Consider the following 20488-nt stretch of genomic DNA (forward strand, 5'->3'; position numbering starts at 1 on the left):
TGTGTTTCTGCATGCTGTCTTTGTTATTATTTGCTCTTTGGCTGATGTTGCTCCCCTCGCACACACTCTAAACAGAATACAGAGCTAAGAATTTCAGTCCCCTCGATGTGCAAACAGGTGAAAGTTTAATTGACGTGAGTTTGTGATGGCCATTCAGATGTTATTTGACAGGTTTTATTTGAAATTCCTTGACCCTGCACGGCAAAGAAACCTGTGTGTTTCCTTTTAAGGCCTGATTGTCAGCTGTGGTGTCGGTTTCTGCAGTTTTTTCCCAAGTGTGAGAACATCATTGTATTTTTTTTTTAACATGCTCCATTTAAATCCTCCTGACATCTGCGTGGGCTGCTTTCCATTCATTAACATAGGGGAGTTGCATCTTCTTCCATGGTGGCTGGTCAGACGCCAAAGACGGATTAAGTTTCCTTGAGCGAGGAGCTTGTCATGTCGATCCTTCGGGTCGGAGCTGGGAGCTTTGGCAGCTCTGCAAAGAGGCAGTTGGAATCATTGCCACAAAAATGATTTTTGTGTGGTCCTGCTGTGCGCCCCTGGATTTCCAGCGTGATTTATGGCTGCTCGTTTAAAACAAACAAACAAACAAAAAAAAGTCTGCATTTGGTTTTGTTGCAAGAGATTGTCGTGTAAATACTGTGGTATACATACTTAGTTCTGAAATTGTGGATTATTTCTAAAATTAAACTCATGGTAATTGCTGGCATGTTTTCCAGTTCCTCAAAGTTCTCTGTAAACCCACTGCTGGCTGTGTATTTCCCTTCTTCTATTCATGTAGCTGCTTTTATTCTTTATGGTCCTGCTGAGGTCCCAAAGGAAACAGAAACCAACTGCTAGAGAAGTGCACGAAGCACCACAGCCCGGTGCCAGCTACTGCTCCTGCAGATGGGCAGGCTTTGGGAGACGTGGCTGAAAGCATCGAGGACAGTGCACAGGGCCCAAAAGCTTGGTTCAAAAACAAGGTGCAAGAAACCGCACAGCTGTTTGGGATGATTTAGCTACACATAAATTTCTTCTCCTTCACTCCCCACCCCCCTTGGCATTTACTATAGGCTGAAATAAATCTTTTTCGGGTTAGATATCCTTTCCAAAACTGCTAGGAATTACTTTCGTTTTGTCTTTTAGTCTCTCTTCGAGTGACCTGTATCCATTTTTGAGCTACCCCTTTCAGGAGAGAAGGCTTTTCCTATATGTTTTGTTGTATATCTTTATACCTAACCTGAAATGTTCCACAATTGTGGAATTCATTGTATGTTCCTCAGTAAGTCTGAGAATTATTTTTGAACAGAGTTGTCTAATACTAATGCTCTCTTGATTACAGTTTACATTTTACATTAATATTTGACTGTTGCAGAAGAATTCAGTATTCTTGACAATTTGTAAGAGTCAAAAGCTGATGTTGCTTGTGGGGATTAGGTATGGCCTGTGACTTTTTAAATAATCCTTATATATTTGTTGTTTTGCATCCAGATTTAAGTGGGTAGATTGAGTTACATTGATGGCATATGTACCTAGATTTAAACCTCCTGAATCCAGGTAATTTCTTTCCTGGAAGTGCAGCATCTCAAGCATAAGTGCATATTTCCTTTTAAGACAGGCTAAGCTTGTCTTTATGCCACTTCGTAGAGGAAATAATGTGAAAACGGGATAAAAGTGATTATCTATCACTGATATCCTGGGGCAGATACTTAGTTTGTACAAGTTGTTGTCTCCCCACTGCTAGCTGTCTTAATAAGAAGGAAGCTGCTGGTTTTTAAAATCTTAATGGAGAAAACACTAAAAAGAAAGTATTTGAAAGCAAAATTCAGGGAAATGCATGTTTATGAGTAATTTTCACATTCTTAATTGTTTGGGTGATTATAGAGTAACTCCCTGTTCTTGAAAACCTGTATCTGCAGTATGTGTAAGTGGATAGAGAACATTTACCTCTCCCTGTATAGCTCAGAGTTGCACCCCTGCAAATTCTTTCAGGCTGCCCAGTTTTGCTTTAGCAGTATGTGGAACACGTCAGGAAAGCAAGGAGATTTCATCTTCAGATTAAAAATGGAAAGACTTAGGGTTGTATGTGGAACAGCTGGATGAAATGACTTGTGTTACAGAAAGGAACAGAGAAGGTAGCAGGAGTTCCTTGGTTATTGACATCTGTGAGTATACGGAATAAAGTGGTCCAACTGCGGTCCGATTCACTGTGCAAATTGTCCATGTAACATATTATTCCCATGAAATGCTTAGAAATCTTTTTGCAAATTAAGCTAATCCGCAGTGTTTTAGAGTTTTGTGTCTTTTTCTGTTATGGCCACCACTTAGAGCTATTGTTTAAAAAAATTTCTGAAACAACATAAACACAGTTTAAAATTAAGCACAGTTGAGAGTAACTGCTTAAGATGTGCTTCTTGGTTCAGATGACTGCAACTTGAGATTTGCTGGCATGCATGAATGATTCAGGTGCCCTGAGGTGTCTGAGGATTGATGTGCCATTCAAATAACTGGAGTAACCTTCAAATTAGGGAGGTTAACATTGCATTTACTTATGGTTTCTATTTTTTGACACTTTGGGGCTGAGTGAAAGAACATAAGCAGGTTTGTTTTGATGTACTGGGAAATCCTTAAAATGCACAAATGAGCACTGCGTTACCTCCATGCCTGTGTGATGAACCTGGTTGTTCCTTTTATTTAAAATAAAATAAGATTGTTTAATTGAACAACACTTTGACTGCAATAGACAAGCCCAAACTGTTGTTGATCACAGATTGTTGTGCATATTAAGCCCCAGATATTTCCATTAGCATATTACTGTAACTCTTTTGTATAGAAAAAAAAATCTTTATCCATTTCAGTTTTTTGTTTGCTCCCCTTAAAGTCTTTTGACAGATAGAAGCTGAAGTTAAAACCGTATAAAATAGCTGACTTTGCAGAGATGCAAGTTTGATCTATAATTGGAGGTTAACATTCTCCACTTAGCAGTTCTGTGTATACAGGCTTTTCAAGAGCCGGGACTACAGCTCTGCTTTTACTTAAGTCAGTGAAAATCTGGAGTAACTCCATTGAAACTGAAAGTTCAATAAAGAACAAATTTATAGCTGCTTTACACATGGTGATTTCTCTATAGAAAGCTTTGCTGTTAAAATCTTTGTTGTTGATTTTCCTTTCCATTTGTGCCAGCAGTTCTCATTCATACCCCTTCAAGGCATTTTAAAGTATCAATAGCAGATCTAACAACTGACTCCACAGAATATCCTTTACCATGAGCAGGTGTGTGCAGAGAGTGGGGGAAAGGGGTTGCTTTTGCATTTATGGATCTTCTCCTTTATCTGTCTAACATATACATCCCATTTATCACAGAATAAAAATCCCCTTTACTTTTCTTGGAGAAGTACTGCGCTTCAAGCTCTGTGTAGTGTTTGATCCAAAGCCTCACTCAGTGGTTCATGAGCACTTCGTACTTACCTGATCATCAGCTGATGGCTGAATCATGAGAGTCCTTACATCCTTACATGTTAGGTTCACCTGGCTGAGGATGGGAAGGACATTTGAAAGACAGCTGTTTTTATTTTCCTGCCTTTCTTTGTTTTGCATTTTTAAAGGAGAGAATAATTGAAACAGATACTCAGAAAAAAAAATGTAAAGAAGAAAGGCTAGTTTTAAGATTAACATGATTCCTTGATCCCAAGATTCCATTATATTGCAGGACTAAGTATCATGCTGAAACTTCATGACTATTTATACTGCAAAAAATGCACTTTACTTTGGGTTGCTGCTACTTTCATCTTCAACCTTGCTGAATGACAAGTTTCCTCTATGTAACTTCAACCCAAGAAGCTTGACAAATGATGTCTAGATTTAATCTTATTATCTCTGGGGCTCCATCTCTGATACACTTTTGAAGTATAAAAATGAAAAAAGTAGATGAACATTTTTATGGGTCAAATAAAATGAGGTCGTAGGAAGGTGGGAAATGTAAAGGCTTGTATGTGTGACCCCTGGGAATTTTAAATGGGTTTTCTGGAAATCAGCTTGCAAAAATTCCATTGTGTGTTCTTGAGTTTGTGTATACAACAGCTTATTTTAATTCTCCTTGAATTTCAAGCTTACAAAGAGATGCTTATAAGCACAAAATAACTGACACTATTCTCTTTTTTTTCCCCATTTTCCAAATCTGTGTATTCCAGTAAAACTAATCCTGTTTCAAGATCAGGTTTTTTTTTAGGATTTAAAAACCATCAGAGACTCATAGTCTATTACATGTAAGTGATGGATGAAGCATGTGTAATATCTTACCTAGAGTGGAAGGCTTTTATGTTCTGCCCATGTATCATCACTGGCGTGAGCAAGGGGCTCACCAGCTTCTGAGTATGTGTCTGTGCCAGAGGTGGCAGTGGGTGCCTGCTGCACTGCTTCTCTGTGGTCAGTAAGTGCTCCTCTGGAAACACTACACTGAGGGAAAGCCTCTTCGGAGAGCAACGAGCTCACTGTATGTTATCTGAAGAGCAAAAGGGTTGAAGTGAAAGAACCCAAAATGCCCACTGTATGAAGGGAAGAAGGGGAATAAACCCACATTTTACCTCCGCCTGCCATTTCTACAAGTGCTCATTTGATGTCAGCTCCAACTCCTCTCCTTCTCTGCCCCTGTCAGTACTTACACTGCCTCAGCCTGTTATTACAGTCAGACTTTTACAAAGGAATTTACACAATTTTAGTGTTGATCTTTTTTTTCTCCCTCATATTCTTGCAATAATACATTTGTGTTATTTTGGGATGTCTTTGTCTTAAAAGCTGAATGCCTCTTTACACAATACTGCTCTTGCCTCCTCCTGCTGTTGATGATATCCAAACCAAGAATTGTTTGGTATGCAAGTGAAGGGCGTACAATTGAGCAATCATAGCTACAATGGCAGGCTTTGCTGATGTCTAAATGATAATAAGAAACCAGTGGGGGACTACCCTGGAAAAGGAAATAAATAGAGAGAAATTATATGTTTTTATATATGTGTGGAATTTTTATGTATCCTGGGGGAATCGGGAAGCAAGGCTTGCTTCATTTTTGTATGGATTTACTCTCAACTTAAGCCCCTCGACACTTTGTCACTGCTCATATACAAAAGAAAAACAAACAAAAACTGTGAGGAGTAAAGATTAAAGGTTTGTATGGAAATCTTGACCAAATGACCAAATATTGGATTGTCTGTAAATAGCATACCTGTTTTCAAGTGGTAACAGAGAGATATTCCATGTTCTGAGTGACAGATACCTGGATCAAGTGGTACACACGTTAATGTCTGTGATATTTTTGTAAGATCTCGGGATTTCTTTACATTTGCCTGATTTTCATGTGCCTTGATGGGAGAGATAAGCAGCTGCTTGAGCTTTAATGCAAAAGGAGATTTTCTCTTGTGCTGGGCTTCAGTTTTAGCTTCTGCAATTTCAGTTTTATCTTCTACATTTTCTGTAATATGCTTCTCAGGGGTGCCATAATAATGGAATTAAAACAGTTCAATAGCATAGCCCCTGAGTTTGGGAGAATAAAAATTGGAGATGTACTAAAGAAAATAACAAATTTAAGTATAATGTTGCTTAGTTTGCTTTGAAGTGCCTTGCTTGCTGTTGAAAGGTTAATATTGACTGTACTTTTGTGTTTCTTTTGACAGGTAACCCTGGACTGGCAGGTTATTACAGGACCTTTATACAGGCCTTGTACTGTGGACTAAATCAGCAGTACCCCGTTTGGGTTGTGAGTCATGCCGGACATTGTAAGCCTCCTAGTGGTATGGAGATGATAGAAGGTACTGTAACTTGTACACACAGATATTTGTAACCTCTCTCATTTCCCCAGCAGAACTTGTGCCTATTAAAAACAGCATGTCAAGTTTTTTAAATGCCTTCGTTATATTTCCACAAAACAGTTTTATGAAAGGAGAAGTTGCTAAGGAAAAGAGTATTTTTAAATAAATTAGATTCGTCAGTCAAATAAATGCTATTAAGAGCATAGGAGAGTTTGCTGATTGCAGTCTTGAGAGACAAGAGAGGAAGGTCTCTAATGTATTTACATCGAAAACAGCAGATTATAAACGTTTGTGTTTTTTTTCTTAAAGGAATATCCAGTTCAGAGATTGAACACTTGAGGACAGACTTAATTATCTCTGAATTTAAAAGTAGTTGTACTAAAGTAGTGAATGTTTAGGAAGCAAGTAAATGTTTCTGAGACTGGGGTATGGGATGTTTGCAGGGGAGAGGTTGCTTGTCGTTTTGTTAAAAATCTTTTGACGTGCCAATGACCAGCAAGACATGATAGCCAACTCTGTGTGGGTATTGTTAATGTACAGCATTGGAAAACTACTTACAGATTGATTCAGAGCAGTGATCTACAAACTTTTTTGATCGTGCACCCCTGTCAGTTAAAAAAAAATTTGAGCATACACCATTAATATCTATATTTTTTCATAATTATATGCATGTGCAACTGAAGTTCTCATATTTTCTTCCTGCGTCCCAATGCGTATGCACCCCACATCGGAGACCACTGACTTAGAGTGTGCAGACATTTAAATAGTTCACTTAACATATAAATGTTGCTTTCTGAGAAGTAATAAAGGTTTTAAAATGAAAGGATGTGTTAATATGCCTAATTATATTTAGATACAGTAGAATTTGGAAGTCTCAGAAAGACTAAAGCAAGTTTCCCAGTAGCAGTTACCAGTCACAGACAACTTTCCTAATTTACTGGAGGCACATTACATAGAGAAAACTGAACAGAACTACGTCCTTCATTTTTACTTCTGTATGGTATCTTTATACTCAGAGAGCTCTTGCAAACTGTGCTCCAGAGAGACGCACAACATTAATTGAACATCTCATTGTCATAATTCTACTTCTAGCAAAAAGATTTGAAAATTATTTTCACTCTCTGAATGAAATAAAGAAGTTATATCACAGTTTAGACTTCTTTACCCTTCTCAGCTTTTAAAAGTGATTGAATAGTGCTGTGACTGTAAGTTAGGCCATCAGTCCTTAGGTGTAGGCAAAATAACAAAAAGAGGAGCAGCATAGTAGCCCTCTCTTAATCGCTTTGTCTAAAGCGATATAATCTTTATATGCTGTTCACATGTTAAAAGTGTTACTTTTTTCTTTCCATTGTCTATGTTGAGACTGATTTATAGTTTTCCTAACAATAAAGGCGCGTGTGCCCCTTGAACAGATACCACCTAGGAACGGGTTCTTCTATAATACCAAAACCCCTGCCTGCCTACTTTGATAGTTTACTGTGCCTAATCTGTTACGATTGCATTGTTGTAAGCCTTTTTAAGGTGCAGGTAATTGCACATCATTTGCTTAATTTCAACCTTAAAGACATGTTAATAGACAAAAGAAAAAATGTACCCAAATAGACCATAGTTTAGATGTGGCAAATTTTTGCTTTAGAGTAAAGATAACAGGTGTGTATACCCACAGTTAATATATTTTTTGTTAAGTTCTGGAGCTTCTTAATGCATCACTCTTTTGATGAATGCTTTTGAGATTTCTGATCTGATAATGTAAATAATCTCCTACTTCTAACCAAGTAACTTATTAGACATCAGAAGAGTTTATTTAAAATACAAGTTATTGTTTCCTGTAAGAACGTGTTAAACATGTTCAACGCCCTGCTTTCAAAACAGAGGCTACTACCTGAACAGAGAATCAGAGTCACAGAGTGGTTGAGGTTGGTAGGGACCTCTGAAGATCACCCAATCCAGCCCCCCTGCTGAGCAGGATCACCCAGAGCACATTGCAAAGGATGCAAAGTCTTCTCCAAGCTAAACAGACCCAGCTCTCTCAGCCTCTCCTTGTATGACAGATGCTCCAGTCCCCTAATTATCTTTAATTAGTATTTTCCTAAGGATTAAATGAGTGGTCTTCAGACTTAGTTGAAAGACTAAATGCAAATCATGTTTTCATGGTACGTAGCCGTCACTGAATGTTCATTTTATAGACAGTGAAATCAGAAGAAAATAAATTGTGTTGGATTTCTGTCTTTTAAACGTATGATTTCCCTTAAACTGCAGAAAACAATTTAAGAAAAGAATGAAAAAGTACTTTGGTGCTTTTTAAAGAAATTGAAGAAAATTGTTGAACAGTGTTACTCTTGAATACTTTGTAAACTTCTTGATTTAAGAAAATTCTAAGGGTAAAACTCAAAAATAAATTTAAGGTTAAAAATGTTCCATATTTATTCACATTCAAACTATTCTGTCAAAATGCTAGTATAGCTGCTCAGTTTGGAGGGAGGCACTATAACAGGTTATGAATGGTGGAGATTGAAGCTGTAAGCTTTACGTTATGATATCCAGTTGAATAGAAATGCCTGATTACTGCAAAAGGACTAAAGACCATTGTTTAGGAGTAGCTCTTCTGATGGCAATGAACAGTAGCCAGTTGGAAACTTTTCAACAGTCTTTCAATTTCTTTTGATAGGAAATAAAATGTTAGTTAAAACTAACACATCTCACTGAACAAATCCTGAAATTATTCATTGCTAATTTGATACTTACTGCTAATTTAGAGCTGTGTTGTAGCTATCTAATTTTAAAATAAGGACTAAAAAATGCAGTCTTGCTCCAAATTTCTTTAAAAGTCCTGGAAAATGGGAAGTTAGATATTTTTTTTAGCACTCTGGTCAGCTTTTGCCAGTAAAGGCTGTATAGAGCTCTCCATACATGGACTGTAGATGGTAATGGTGTTCCTTCCAATGTTTAAAATCTGTTAAACTATCCTTAGTTCATTTTGAATGATAAAAAAGGTAGACATTGATTTATGGTCCACCAAAAGACTGTTTCCATTGATTTTTCTTTAACAGGAGATTAGGATCTTTGCAGACCATTTTGAAATTGGGTTATATCCTTAAGAAGCAATATAGGAAAAAGCATAGAAGTGCTTTTTTTTGCACAGAAAGCAAATCTCTGAAGACATTAATTATTTGTTAGTGTGCTATCATTGTGAAGTTTTGAAGTGAAATGGAAAATTTGGAAGTCACGTGCAGCATAATTTATGTGATATATTGCTGATGTATTGCTTCTTAGCTGTGTTCTTTACTGTTGTTACTCACCTGAGTTTGCTTTTCCAGCCTTCTGACTTTTAATGAAACTGCAAAATTGACTTCAAGTCAGATTCTGCCTCATCTAAAGTGATATAGCACTACAGAAAATATTAATGAAATCATTTGGGTAAAACTGAATTTAGACTTGAGCAAGTTACTCATCTTGTTGGTTGCTAGATAGTTGTCCAACAAAGGACAGACCTAAGTGTGGGCATGATTACCAGATATAAGCCATAAATTGCTACTGTCATAGGAAATGCTGTGCTGGTAAGGAAAAAACTAAAATAGTAGCCTGAGCAAGACAAGGAGCATGGTGTGCTATAATAAGAGGATTGTGTGTTATATAGGACAGTGATTCCCAAACTTGTGGTCTGTGGGCCACTAGTGGTTCCCAGGACACTTGCTTGTGGTGCAGGAAGAGCTGGCTGATCAGGTGGAGTTGGCTCTCTCACTGGTTTCCACTTGCTAAGGTGAATTACTGGTACCTAAGAATACTTTTCCAATAATACTTCTGCTGTGTAAGCATTTGCAGCGGTGGTCTTCAAGATGTTACACAACCACGGATGTGGGGAGATGGGGAGCAATGGGATTGCGGTCTGCACTGCTGCAAACAGGAGAGGAGGAGATGGTGAAAAATGGTCTGAGAACTTGGGCTCCTAAAAATAGTGACTCATCTTTAGCTAATAGCTTTTGTCCTTGTCATTGTGTCTAATCCCAAAGGAGAGAATTCACACAAAGGCACAGGGAGTCAGTATGCATTTGGTAATTTTAGCTATCTTGTGACTTCCATTTGTTTTAAGTAGTATGAATGTTTTTAATGATTGCTGATTTTGGAGAAAACTTGCACTGCTTCTTTAAGGTGAACAGAAGCTACCAGCAGTCTGTTCAGTCAGTATTAAAATACCTCAGAACTAGTGTCTGTGGTGCTCAGAAGGTCTTCGATCTGCGAATCCTTATCTGGGCCTCAGCACTGTATGGTTAGAGATCATACAGCAGTGGTGATAGTAGGTAAGGATAAGGCCCTGAAGGGAAGAAGGGCCCAAAAAAGGTTAATATTCAAGGATCACCTCCTCCAAGTTCAAGAGCAATGCATCCCAACAAAGAGGAAGAAGTCAGGCAAAACTGTGAGGAGGATGAGCTCGTGTGAGCATGGATGAACAAGGTGCTCCTGGCCAAGCTCCAACACAAAAAGTCAGCCTGCAGAGGGTGGAAGCAAGGACAGGTAATCTGGGAGGAGTACAGAGACATTGTCAGAGTATCCATGGATGGAGTTAGGAAAGCTAAATTTAAATGAAATGAATCTGGCCAGTATGTCAAGGGCAACAAGAAGGGCTTCTACCTCAGTGATAAGAGGAAGACTAGGGAAAATGTGGGCCCTCAGCATTGGTGAGGCCACACTTGGAGTAGTGTGTCCAGTTCTGGGCTTCCCAGTAAAAGAGAGATCTAGGCATACTGGAGAGAGTCCAATGAAGGGCCACCAAGGTAATCAAGGGACTGGAGCATATCTCTTACGAGGAAAGGCTGAGAGAGCTGGGACTGTTCAGCTTGGAGAAGAGAAGGCTCCGGAGAGATCTCAGTGTCTATCAGTACCTGAAGGGAAGATACACAGAAGATGGAGCCAGGCTCTTTTCAGTGGTGCCCTGTGCCAGGACAAGGGGCAATGGGCACAAACTGGAACACAGGAGGCTCCCTCCAAGCAGGAGGAAACACTTTCTTTATATGAGGGTGACCAAGCACTGGCACGGGTTGCCCAGGGGCTGTGGGGTCTCCTCCTTGGAGATCTTCAGAAGCCACCTGGACGTGGTCCTGGGCACCCTGCTCTGGGTGCCCGCTGGAGCAGGGGTTGGGCCAGAGGGACCCAGAGGCCCTTGCCAACCTCAGCCATTCTGTGAGGTGTCTGTACACATTCTGATACATAGTAGTAGTTACGTTTAGAAACATTTACATCTTGTAATATGAAGGCTAAGAGAGGAAAGTAGAAGAAAGGCAGCTGAACTGACATTTTACATAAATATTTTAAGCTTATACAGCGAATTAATATTAAGTTATATTTCAACAATATTCTCTGCTTCCTGTGCAGATAAATTAAAACATCTGAGAGTCATTGACAGATGGCTTATCTTTAATACACGTTCTTTCCAGGTTTAGTCAGTTATGTTTAAGTATTAAAGACCTAGAGAACTCTATGTCCAAAAACACACAGCACTGCTCTGCAGAATTAATAGAGTTGTGTGGCAGGAAGTTTCCCCATCAAATGGTACCATGCTGTGGATACATTAAGAACAACCAGGTTGTAACCACAATATCCAGATAGAATTAAACTAGTTTAACATCCAAGTATGATTTTTTTTTTTAAAGTTCAGAGAGGAGAAGCTTCCTGTTTACGTAGCTGGCCTCAGCACTGATTAATCACCCCGAGGTCCTCATGCGGTGCTTGTCACCAGCGAGGGTCCCTGCATGCAGCGAGGAAGCGGTTGTTTTCTCAGGATGGGACAGGAACTGCCAGCTCAGGGCACTTTTGTCTGGCTGCCCCTCCTGATGCAGCAGGTGCTGCTATCCAGTAACCATATTCCTTCCTTGTCTTTGGAGAGGGCAGCTAAAGGAAGGAAGCGTGTGTGTGCATTTGGAAGTTATTATGAGGCGTTTGAATGCTGAAGTTTTTGTCTTTACCTGGTAAGATCTGTGATTTGCTGTATGGTTTTACTGCTGGGTGTCTATTCTAAGGAAATATATGAACAGTTCACGGTGGGAACCCACCGCAATGTTTTAAATCAAAACGTGTGAAAAGCAAGCAACCCTGGAGATGCTGCTGTCCGCCATTTACTGTAACACGCCTTCCCCTTGAGCCACATTCAGCTAATTATTCATAGAGGTCCTGTAATTATGCAAAGAGATCCTTTGAATGAAATGTTGGCATTTGGCATTCTTTATCAGCTCCGCTTAATTTTAATCATGTGTTTGAAAATCTTGTTCAATTCAAAATCAAAACTGAAAAAATAAAATTGTGCCATATGTGCAGTGTTTCTGAGTTGTTTTATTATTTTCTTTTCTGACCAACCAAAATGTTATTAATTTTAACTGCTCATAACAGCATACTTTAACAGTCATGTATTTATTTATAATGATCACTTAAGCACTATTAAGCTGATTCTGGTACCACTTAATGCATGACTCTATTCCATTGATTGTGATGGAGTAGTGACCAATTTTTGCTGGTGTTACTATGAAAAGAGCTTTGTCTTTATTTTTATTATAACTATATGAAAAATAAGTTCCCTCTAGTTTCTATTTCTTTCAAGGTTTTTCACTGTCAACATAGTATCTGTGTGTATACTATTAGAAAAGTCCATGAATAGCTTTCTAGTCCATTCTAGCACTTTATTCAACTAATTCCCCTGTTAGAAGAAACTTTTTTTTCACCCATATCTACAAATAAAGTTAATATAATTCAAATTTAAAGATGTGTTTTAAAGTAACAATTTTTGAAACCTGATACAGACTTCTGGATCCTTATCCAGAAAACAAGATGTTTAAAAAAAAATTGACATTCATCCATTGGAGAGTATAATTTCTTTACTGCATTCCAGGAAAATTTGGATGTAGGTTTTGAGATTGTTTATGGATCATTTTCTGCCTTTCACCCCATGACATAGGTATGTTCTCCAGCTGATACCATCATTTCTAATTAGATGCAGATGGCTGTTAGTGGGGGGAAAAAAGTGTTCAAGAATTTGAACCCTATGAAAAGGTAACATTTATATCTTTTGGTGTCTTGACTTTAGAAGGCATGTCACAGTTCACTGAGATGAGCAGTGCTGTGATGTTTCAGACTAACTCGATTAAATGTTTTCTGTACTATTGTAGAGAAATAGAAAAAGTGAAATAATTCAATAAACAAAATACTGAAACGATTCAGGTTATTTTCCCCAGGGACAATGCTTAAGAATCTTTTAATCCCAAATCAGATTGAAAAATACATTCACATTTGCTAAAGGACTGAAAATGGACTATCCCCATAACAGGGAATAATCCCTTCTCTCCGATGATGTAACAGGTCTGAGTTTGTTTCAATAGCTGAACCAAAAGTTTTTCACTACATAGGTTAACACCAGGGGAAAAAAAAAAGATCAAATTGTTTATTTATTAATAATAATTCCTACTTTCTGATATAGACCTTATATTTAATTTTGATCCCACAAAGCTTGCAAAAATGTTGCAGATCTTGGTGTGATCAATTCAGTGTTTCACAGTAGTTTTATTTTTAATTCACAGTGATCTGCTGTCATAAGACTGAGGAACTATCAACAATGCACAGCACAGTTCCAGATTCTAAAAATAATCAAGTGTGGAACTTGGAGCCTCTGTTTGCTTTGGTTTGGGGGAGTTTCCCTTTCTTTAAGAGGCAATGTAGGTGTTTCACGGAAACGTAGGTGGATATAAAGCAGATTATGCACAGAGTGCAACTGGCCTCACTATTAGATCAGCTTCTTTAATGAATTACTCATACCTCTAGTGCATCTACTTATATCTCTCACCAGAATCTGAGTAAGGGTTGTATGCTTTGGGAAAGGAGCAGGGACAAAATGGTAACAGTGTTGAGGACCCAGGTTGAATGAGGGACTGTCATTGGTGCGTTAGATGAAGGAGTTTTTCCTTTTTTTCCTCCTTTTGATGCTGAACATGAGACTGTTCTTTTGATTTAAGCTAAACATACTCTTACCTTTCTAAATTTAAAATTCTGTTTTGTGCATGAATGCATTTTTTAAAACAATCTAATTTACTACAGCTGTCAAATTACTGGTGAAGTCAAGTGGCTGCCTAATTGCCAAATTAATCCCTGTTGGGTTAAACCATGAAACAAACACTAGCAAAGTTCTCTAGGATTGCTGTTGTAGTGGTTTTGTTGTTGTTTTGTTTTGTTTTGTTGTTGGGTTTGTGGTTTTTTTTGCCTTTTTTTTTTTAGAGCATAGCTGTTTTCAGACATACTACCACTGAACCTTTACCATCTGAGACTCCATTGACTTCTATGGTAATGTTTACATTGTTTGGAGAAGTTTAATCCTGCAGTTAATCATGAAGAGATTAATTACTGTATTCCTGAATGCACGTCAATATATATTAAACTCTGCATGATTATATTTGGATCTGTTTGTATGTAGGGTATGGGTCAAATTCAGTTACTTTCAGTAACTAATTCAAAAAATTATACTGTAAAGTATAATTAGTTAATTATACTTTAATTATACTTTATACTTTGTCAGTTTCAAAGAGACTGTAGCGAGCTGTGGCTCTGATGTCTACTAACATAAAAGAACAAGAAAACTGACTCTTACCCGGCTGTGAGCCTGGCACTCTTTGTTGGTCACAGGTGGTTTGCTTTCTGTGTAGCACATCTCACCTGTGTAAAATGAAAAGCAAAAAATCCCTTATTCATTTATAATGACAAATCAGCACGGTAATGGTAGCACTTCAGTCATGTCAGCTATGATGCAAAACTCCAGGGAAACATAGAGCCATCACCAGTATCTGGGGCATGTTGCTGTACCTGCCCTGCTGTGTAGTTCAGTTAGGTGACTACAAATGAAACTTTCATTAAATCTTGATTATAGGGAACAAATGTGTCAATTAAATTTTAAATAATTTAACAGAAGAAAAGATATAAATCATATAATTTAAAGTGGTTAATTTGACAGAAATGTGTTTCTTCCCCAAAGATAGGCAGTTTGCACTATACATCACCTGCAGGTTATTATTTAAAGCATCAACAAGTGATAAAGAAAGCTGCCTTATTTCAAGACAGTACAAACTATTCTCTCTATATATTCTGTTTTCTCTCCTCAGCCTTGCCACTGATTTTAATAAATTCAGGCTTTTTGATACAGCGTTTTGTCCATTTCTCTTTTGCCTTATGCTGCGGGAAGAAATGAAAGATGGAGTTTGAAGTGCTCCTGAACCAAAATCATGTCCTTTTCCACTGATTCCGCGCAAGTTCAGGTGATGGCGAACATGTAGCTCAGTGGGGAGTGTTGGAGCAGAGAACTGGAACCTCCAGGCTGCAAATGTCTCTCAATGTCACAGCAGCCAGCAGCAAAGCCCCTGTTGCTCTGACTCCCAGTGGGGATCGCAGCTGCTTCCCTTTGCTGTCAGCATGCTCACCTTGTGCAAAGAGGAGACCCAGCAGAGACTTGGTAGGCTTTTTGAGGCAGGGAATAAGTCGAAGCATTGGCTGAGCGCTGTGAGGTAGCTCTGCGGTACTGTTTTGCAAACGTTTCGTGCTCTACGGCCTGCAGTGCGGGTAGCATGGAGTTGTGTTCTCACCTGTAATAAAGTGACACAGCTCTTCTGCAGCCAGTGGCGTGGCACTAATTTACAGCATCAGGGAATCTAAGATGTGATTTTGAAAACTTATCATTTGAGAGTTTGGAAGTATACAGGTTAAAGATGGAAAAATGTTGTGCTTTCCTAAGAGGGTTGTTTACTCCGTAAAATAAGAAGGGTGCTAGACAGCGTTGTTATATAATCGGAATCTGCTTACTGCAGGTGGTTATTCTGTACGCTAAATTTAACATTTCCGTGGACAGGTGAACATACAAACCTACACTTTATGTAGTATCAGTACAGTATCCTACTAGTGTAGTATCATCTGAGATGAATATATGCAAGAGTAAAGAAAAAGCCCTAAGTTTGCACTGAATGCCATCCAAATGCCATCATTGTAGCTAGAGGAGTTAGGAAGTGTACTACTGTTATTTCAATGTTACTCTAAAGACTTACACTTATTTGAACATTTCGGTCTTTGTCTTTATCAGTTCTAAATATGATTTTGGGATGGATTTTCAAGAGAAATCAGAACTGGCCTAACAAATCAAAAGTTTTAGCTGGGTTTCAGCAGAAGTTGAATTGCTTCAGAAAAGCAACTTGCTTTTACATATGGTTTTATATTTGAGTTGCTTTCAGTTGAGTGCTTCAGAAAACATCACCCATCGATCTATCCAGTTCTACCTTCCTGTAAGTTGCTGTAATGTTGAAATTCTGTATCGCTAGCTGTGTTACTGTATAACTGCCCATCCAGATACCTTCTTAGTTGCTTGCTTGTTCAGCCTTCCACCTCTTAATATTGTTCTGTACTCGTTGCCATTTTCTCACACTTTTAACAATACTTTTGTATTTACTTTTACTCTCACACTTTTAACAATACTCCCTGTCTGTGGAATAACATGGGTTGTCTTCCTTGGCTTGCTGTCTGTCTTCACTCCAAGCTTCAGCTCTCCTTTATTTGCTCTTAGTCCCTCTTTCTCTACTTGTATCTGTTTAAACTTCCCAAAGTTTTGAAGTGCTGTTTTCAATAGGTGTGACTGTTAGACTTGCCTACTACGGCACAGTGTTTTATTTATCATACACCTACTGAATCCATTCCTATGAGATTACATTCATTGTTTTTTGTTCATTTCAACCCTTGTACAATTGCCACTGCCCTTTCTATGCCTCTTATTGTCATGCTGTATGTAGGCAGTCTTGGTGATGTGCAGGAATCATTATTTAGTTTTTCTTCCATTGTCAAACTGTGCAAACACAAGTTGTTGTGAAAGTGTGTTATATACTGAAGTTGCTTTTTGTTACTTCATTCAGTAAGAAAGTTGCATGCCTTTGTTTCAAGACTGCATTTTCCTGGTGTTAAATTGGAAGATGTTAGATCTGGCCAAACACAAAAAGATCGTGATACTCGTGTGCTTTGCAGTAAGGAATTACCTTAAGGAACAACGCCCTGTGTGTGTGTTTTTCCTGGATAGACTTATGCATCACATGCCTCAGACTGATGGTGCAAGATAATTCAAATACCAGTGAAACACATTTGCCCTTGTAAAACTGGGTGATATTATTTCAGACCATACGTGAAGTGAGTATTCCTAAGGGAAACACTCGAGGTGGACATCTGGAAGAGTACCACCTGCCAGTCCGGCAAAGCAAGGAAAACAGACTTTTGGGGGAGTGGAAGTGGTATCTGGGGTGAGCTAGGGGGCCTGGATTGATTTTTGCAGCCTAGCTCAGCAAGTCAACAAGATAATGGAAACTGTAAGATTTTCCCTATGTTGTTGGAACATGTACTACTGGTACGATGATCCCTCCCAGAGGCTCAGTCAGAATGTGCCCTTCTATGTTCAGTGCACGCCTTGTGGCAGACGTTTTCCTGAAGATCTTGTGAATGACTTCATTTTCTCAACCATTGTATTTTCAAGGACATGAGCTCTACTTCTTATCACTGTGTATGATAGCTATGCCAGTGCAAGGCTACTTCTTGCTTTCTTCATAATGCCTCTCTCTGTCCCTTTTTTTTTTTTTTTTTCCCTGTGATGTTCCCTTTCAGCACCTGGAATGGAAAGGCTGAGCCCTGTTACATTGACAGCTGCTGTCATGGCATGTCTTTGCTGTGGAGTTACTCTGAAATATCGAGACCTCAGCAACCCCAACAAAAGTAATACATTCAGGGGTTCCCACTGGTGTTACTGGTTTGGTTTTGTAACTGTTTAATGGTATGTAGTCCAGTGTATTTCAGTGATTTGGGCTATGTTCAGTGATTCTTCCTTAACCAGCAGTGGTAGAGATGATTTATTTTGGAATTACTGGAAAAGGGAGAATTGCTGGAATATTTTGAAGGAGTGTCAGCACTGAAACTGTTTGTTGTCTGTTGCTTTGCAAGTGTAGATATGCAAGTCCAGACATGAAATGACTTCAAAACTGGGAAAAAGCTGAGTAAAGCCTATATAAAAGCCTAACTTATAATAAAGTAAGGACATAACAGTGTTTTTTTGTGTTCTGCAGTTAGTTGTCTTGTGGAGGATATTCTGCAAAGTGAAATGAAGTGCAAAGTGGGATACCTGGCATGTTGACCTTACTTCACTTTTACAATCAAGGCAACTAATGAAAATGGTGCTGCAAGTTTTGCTATTCAAAATAATTAGGTCTGCTGAGATCTGTAGTGTTCTGCCTTCAGAAGAGCTGCTTAGAAATGGAACAAACAAAGAAAAAATCAACCAACCAACCAACCTGAGATGAATAGAGTCATAGTGAATGTAATACTTGGTCCTATATCAAGATACTTCTTACGTAGTGGTTGGCCATAGTGAGGAAGTCCCTTCCTGTTGTGTTTGTGTGAGCAAGTGAAGCAAGGAATTCACAAGAAAATGAACATGAACAATCAGCTTCCCCGCAGCTCAGACCTCTTCGCTTTTGCTCCTTGAAGTTACTTTATGATGGAAATTTAGATCTGTTCCTGTACAGTGATGGTCCCTCTAACCCCTCCCCTGCCAAGTTGTTTTTTTTTGCTTTGTTTTACTTTGCTTTTTGTTATTTTTTTTAATAATGATATTGAAAATTGTTTTAAATTACACTTCTGTAGTTGTTCAGTTTGACAGTAAAATGCAATCCTTCAGAAACAGAAAAGAATCCATTTATGTTAAACACCCATATTAGATTTGGTTTATGCATTTAAAAATGATAGTGGAGGTACAGTTTGACATAAAACTGCACAATAAAACACTGTTTAATGATGCTTTCCTTGCCAAATTTTGTTGCTTGTCTCTATTTTTATCTCAAGCCTTGCACTGTTATCTCATTATACCTCGGTGATAGTTGCTTTAACTAGAGGGAAGCAAGGCTGGGAATGCAAAATGAAAAGAAGTCTCTCTCAGACATCTTCATTTAGTAAGTTCAATGTACTGTAGTATGTTTTTAATCAAAATTGTTTTTTAGTATTTCACATGTTTATTAGTTCATTTGGTCAGACTATGCAAGTACTAATTTAATTATGATACAGCTTCCTTTCAAAAACAGATTAGGTGTTAAATAAGTGTCCCAGCAATAGGTATGTAGATAGTAAAGGAAATCGGTAGTTTAATTTGTAAATTAAGGTCTTGTTATTTTTCTAATAAAGAAAATAATACCTATGACCATTTCAATGTCTTGAGTACATGGTAATTTATTTGTGGAGGATACCTTTACAAAAAGTAATTACTTCAATAAACACTAATGAGTGGTGTGTTTATCTTAAAAGTTGCATGAACAGTTCCTGAGGGTACTAGGGCCGGATGAAGGTCTAAGGGTTAATCTAAAACACAGTGCTTTAAGACCTGGTTCCTGGTGTCAGTAGGAGTTCTTTGGTATTTATTGAGCATTCTTTCACGGTTTCCATCCCACTTCTTTGGCATTTTATCACTTGCTGATACAAATTATCCAGGCTTCAATAATCAAATGAAAGATTGGGTGAAGCATTCAGGCTCTAAGCAATATATCTTCAGGGGATGTATTTTCTGAAAGATTTTCCGAAATTAGACCCACAAACCAGAAAGCTCAGTTTTTAAGCACACCATTGTGTTTAAGCATTTCAGATGGCATTATTCAGTGGTGAGGAATTACTATATTTTGCTACAAGAAAAAAAACAACCAGATAGGTTATTTAGTTTACAGAATTAGACCTCTGACCATGCAACCCTGTTTAACAGGTAGTCCTCCTAAGTAATCAGTTGTGGGGCTGCTTTCTGCCTGCCTTGTGAAGACAAAGATTAATCTACGTGAAGACAAAGATCAATTTCTTGTGATGTTACTGCATTTTCATGCATTGAAACTTGTTTCTCTCCTCACTGCTAACAGTAAGCAGTAAGGTGATAGCACCCACCTGACAGGGGCTGTGAGGAGAGGCCGAGTGAACCCCTTTCCAGCCCCTGAGCTCAGTTTCCAGATCCAAACTTGTCTTTATCTTGTAAAAGGTTCAGTTCTGAAAATACTTGACCCCGTGCTAGGTCCATTGGAGTTTGTCCTTAGATATCCTGGTGCTACCTCTTGGAGCAAATGAGTAGCGAAGGGGAAGATGCAAAGCAGGTAGGGCGGGGTTTTCTTTTCCTTCCTTTTCTTCACATATAACTCCAAGTCACCTTTTCACACAGGCCCTGATGCCAGATTCAGTGACACTGTTCCTTGTTTGGATGCTGTCTGCTTCGTGTCACAAGGTCACACGCAACCCTTTCCTTCTGGAACACCAATCTTCCTCTTTGCTTTAATGGCTTCCTCAGTGTAGGCCACACACTGCAAAGAGCCTCGTCCCAGTCATAGACACTTGCCTTGCACCTTACTGGTACTTATCCACTAAGGTTTATCCTGCCTTTTAGGTAAAAAGCAAGCTCCTTGGGTTTATTCAAGACAGGCATCATCTCATTCCTGGAGCTACACTACCTTATGGGTCTCGCTAGCAATACTGTTGCAGTGTACGGGTTCCCTGGTCATCAGCTTGGTGCCCTTTTCATGGCAATATGTCCCTAGGAATAAAGAAAACCCCTGTTGTTCTTTCTTCAGGGGATCATTGGTCTCTTGTTGGCACCTCCAGCTATGTGCCAGCATTCATGGAAAGATCAGTGT

General features: G+C 38.6%; 1 protein-coding gene across 1 annotated transcript in view; it reads left to right on the top strand.

The window, feature by feature from the left end:
• LDAH (lipid droplet associated hydrolase) overlaps positions 1 to 20488 on the top strand; it is a 118794-nt gene that overhangs the window by 27406 nt on the left and 70900 nt on the right. Inside the window, exon 3 of the mRNA XM_035560103.1 lies at positions 5655 to 5789. Coding sequence (XP_035415996.1) covers positions 5655 to 5789 — 135 coding nt within the window. The remainder of the gene's footprint in view (positions 1 to 5654; positions 5790 to 20488) is intronic.

This window comes from Cygnus atratus, chromosome 3 (genome assembly GCF_013377495.2).
Source record: "Cygnus atratus isolate AKBS03 ecotype Queensland, Australia chromosome 3, CAtr_DNAZoo_HiC_assembly, whole genome shotgun sequence".
Classification (NCBI taxonomy): domain Eukaryota; kingdom Metazoa; phylum Chordata; class Aves; order Anseriformes; family Anatidae; genus Cygnus; species Cygnus atratus.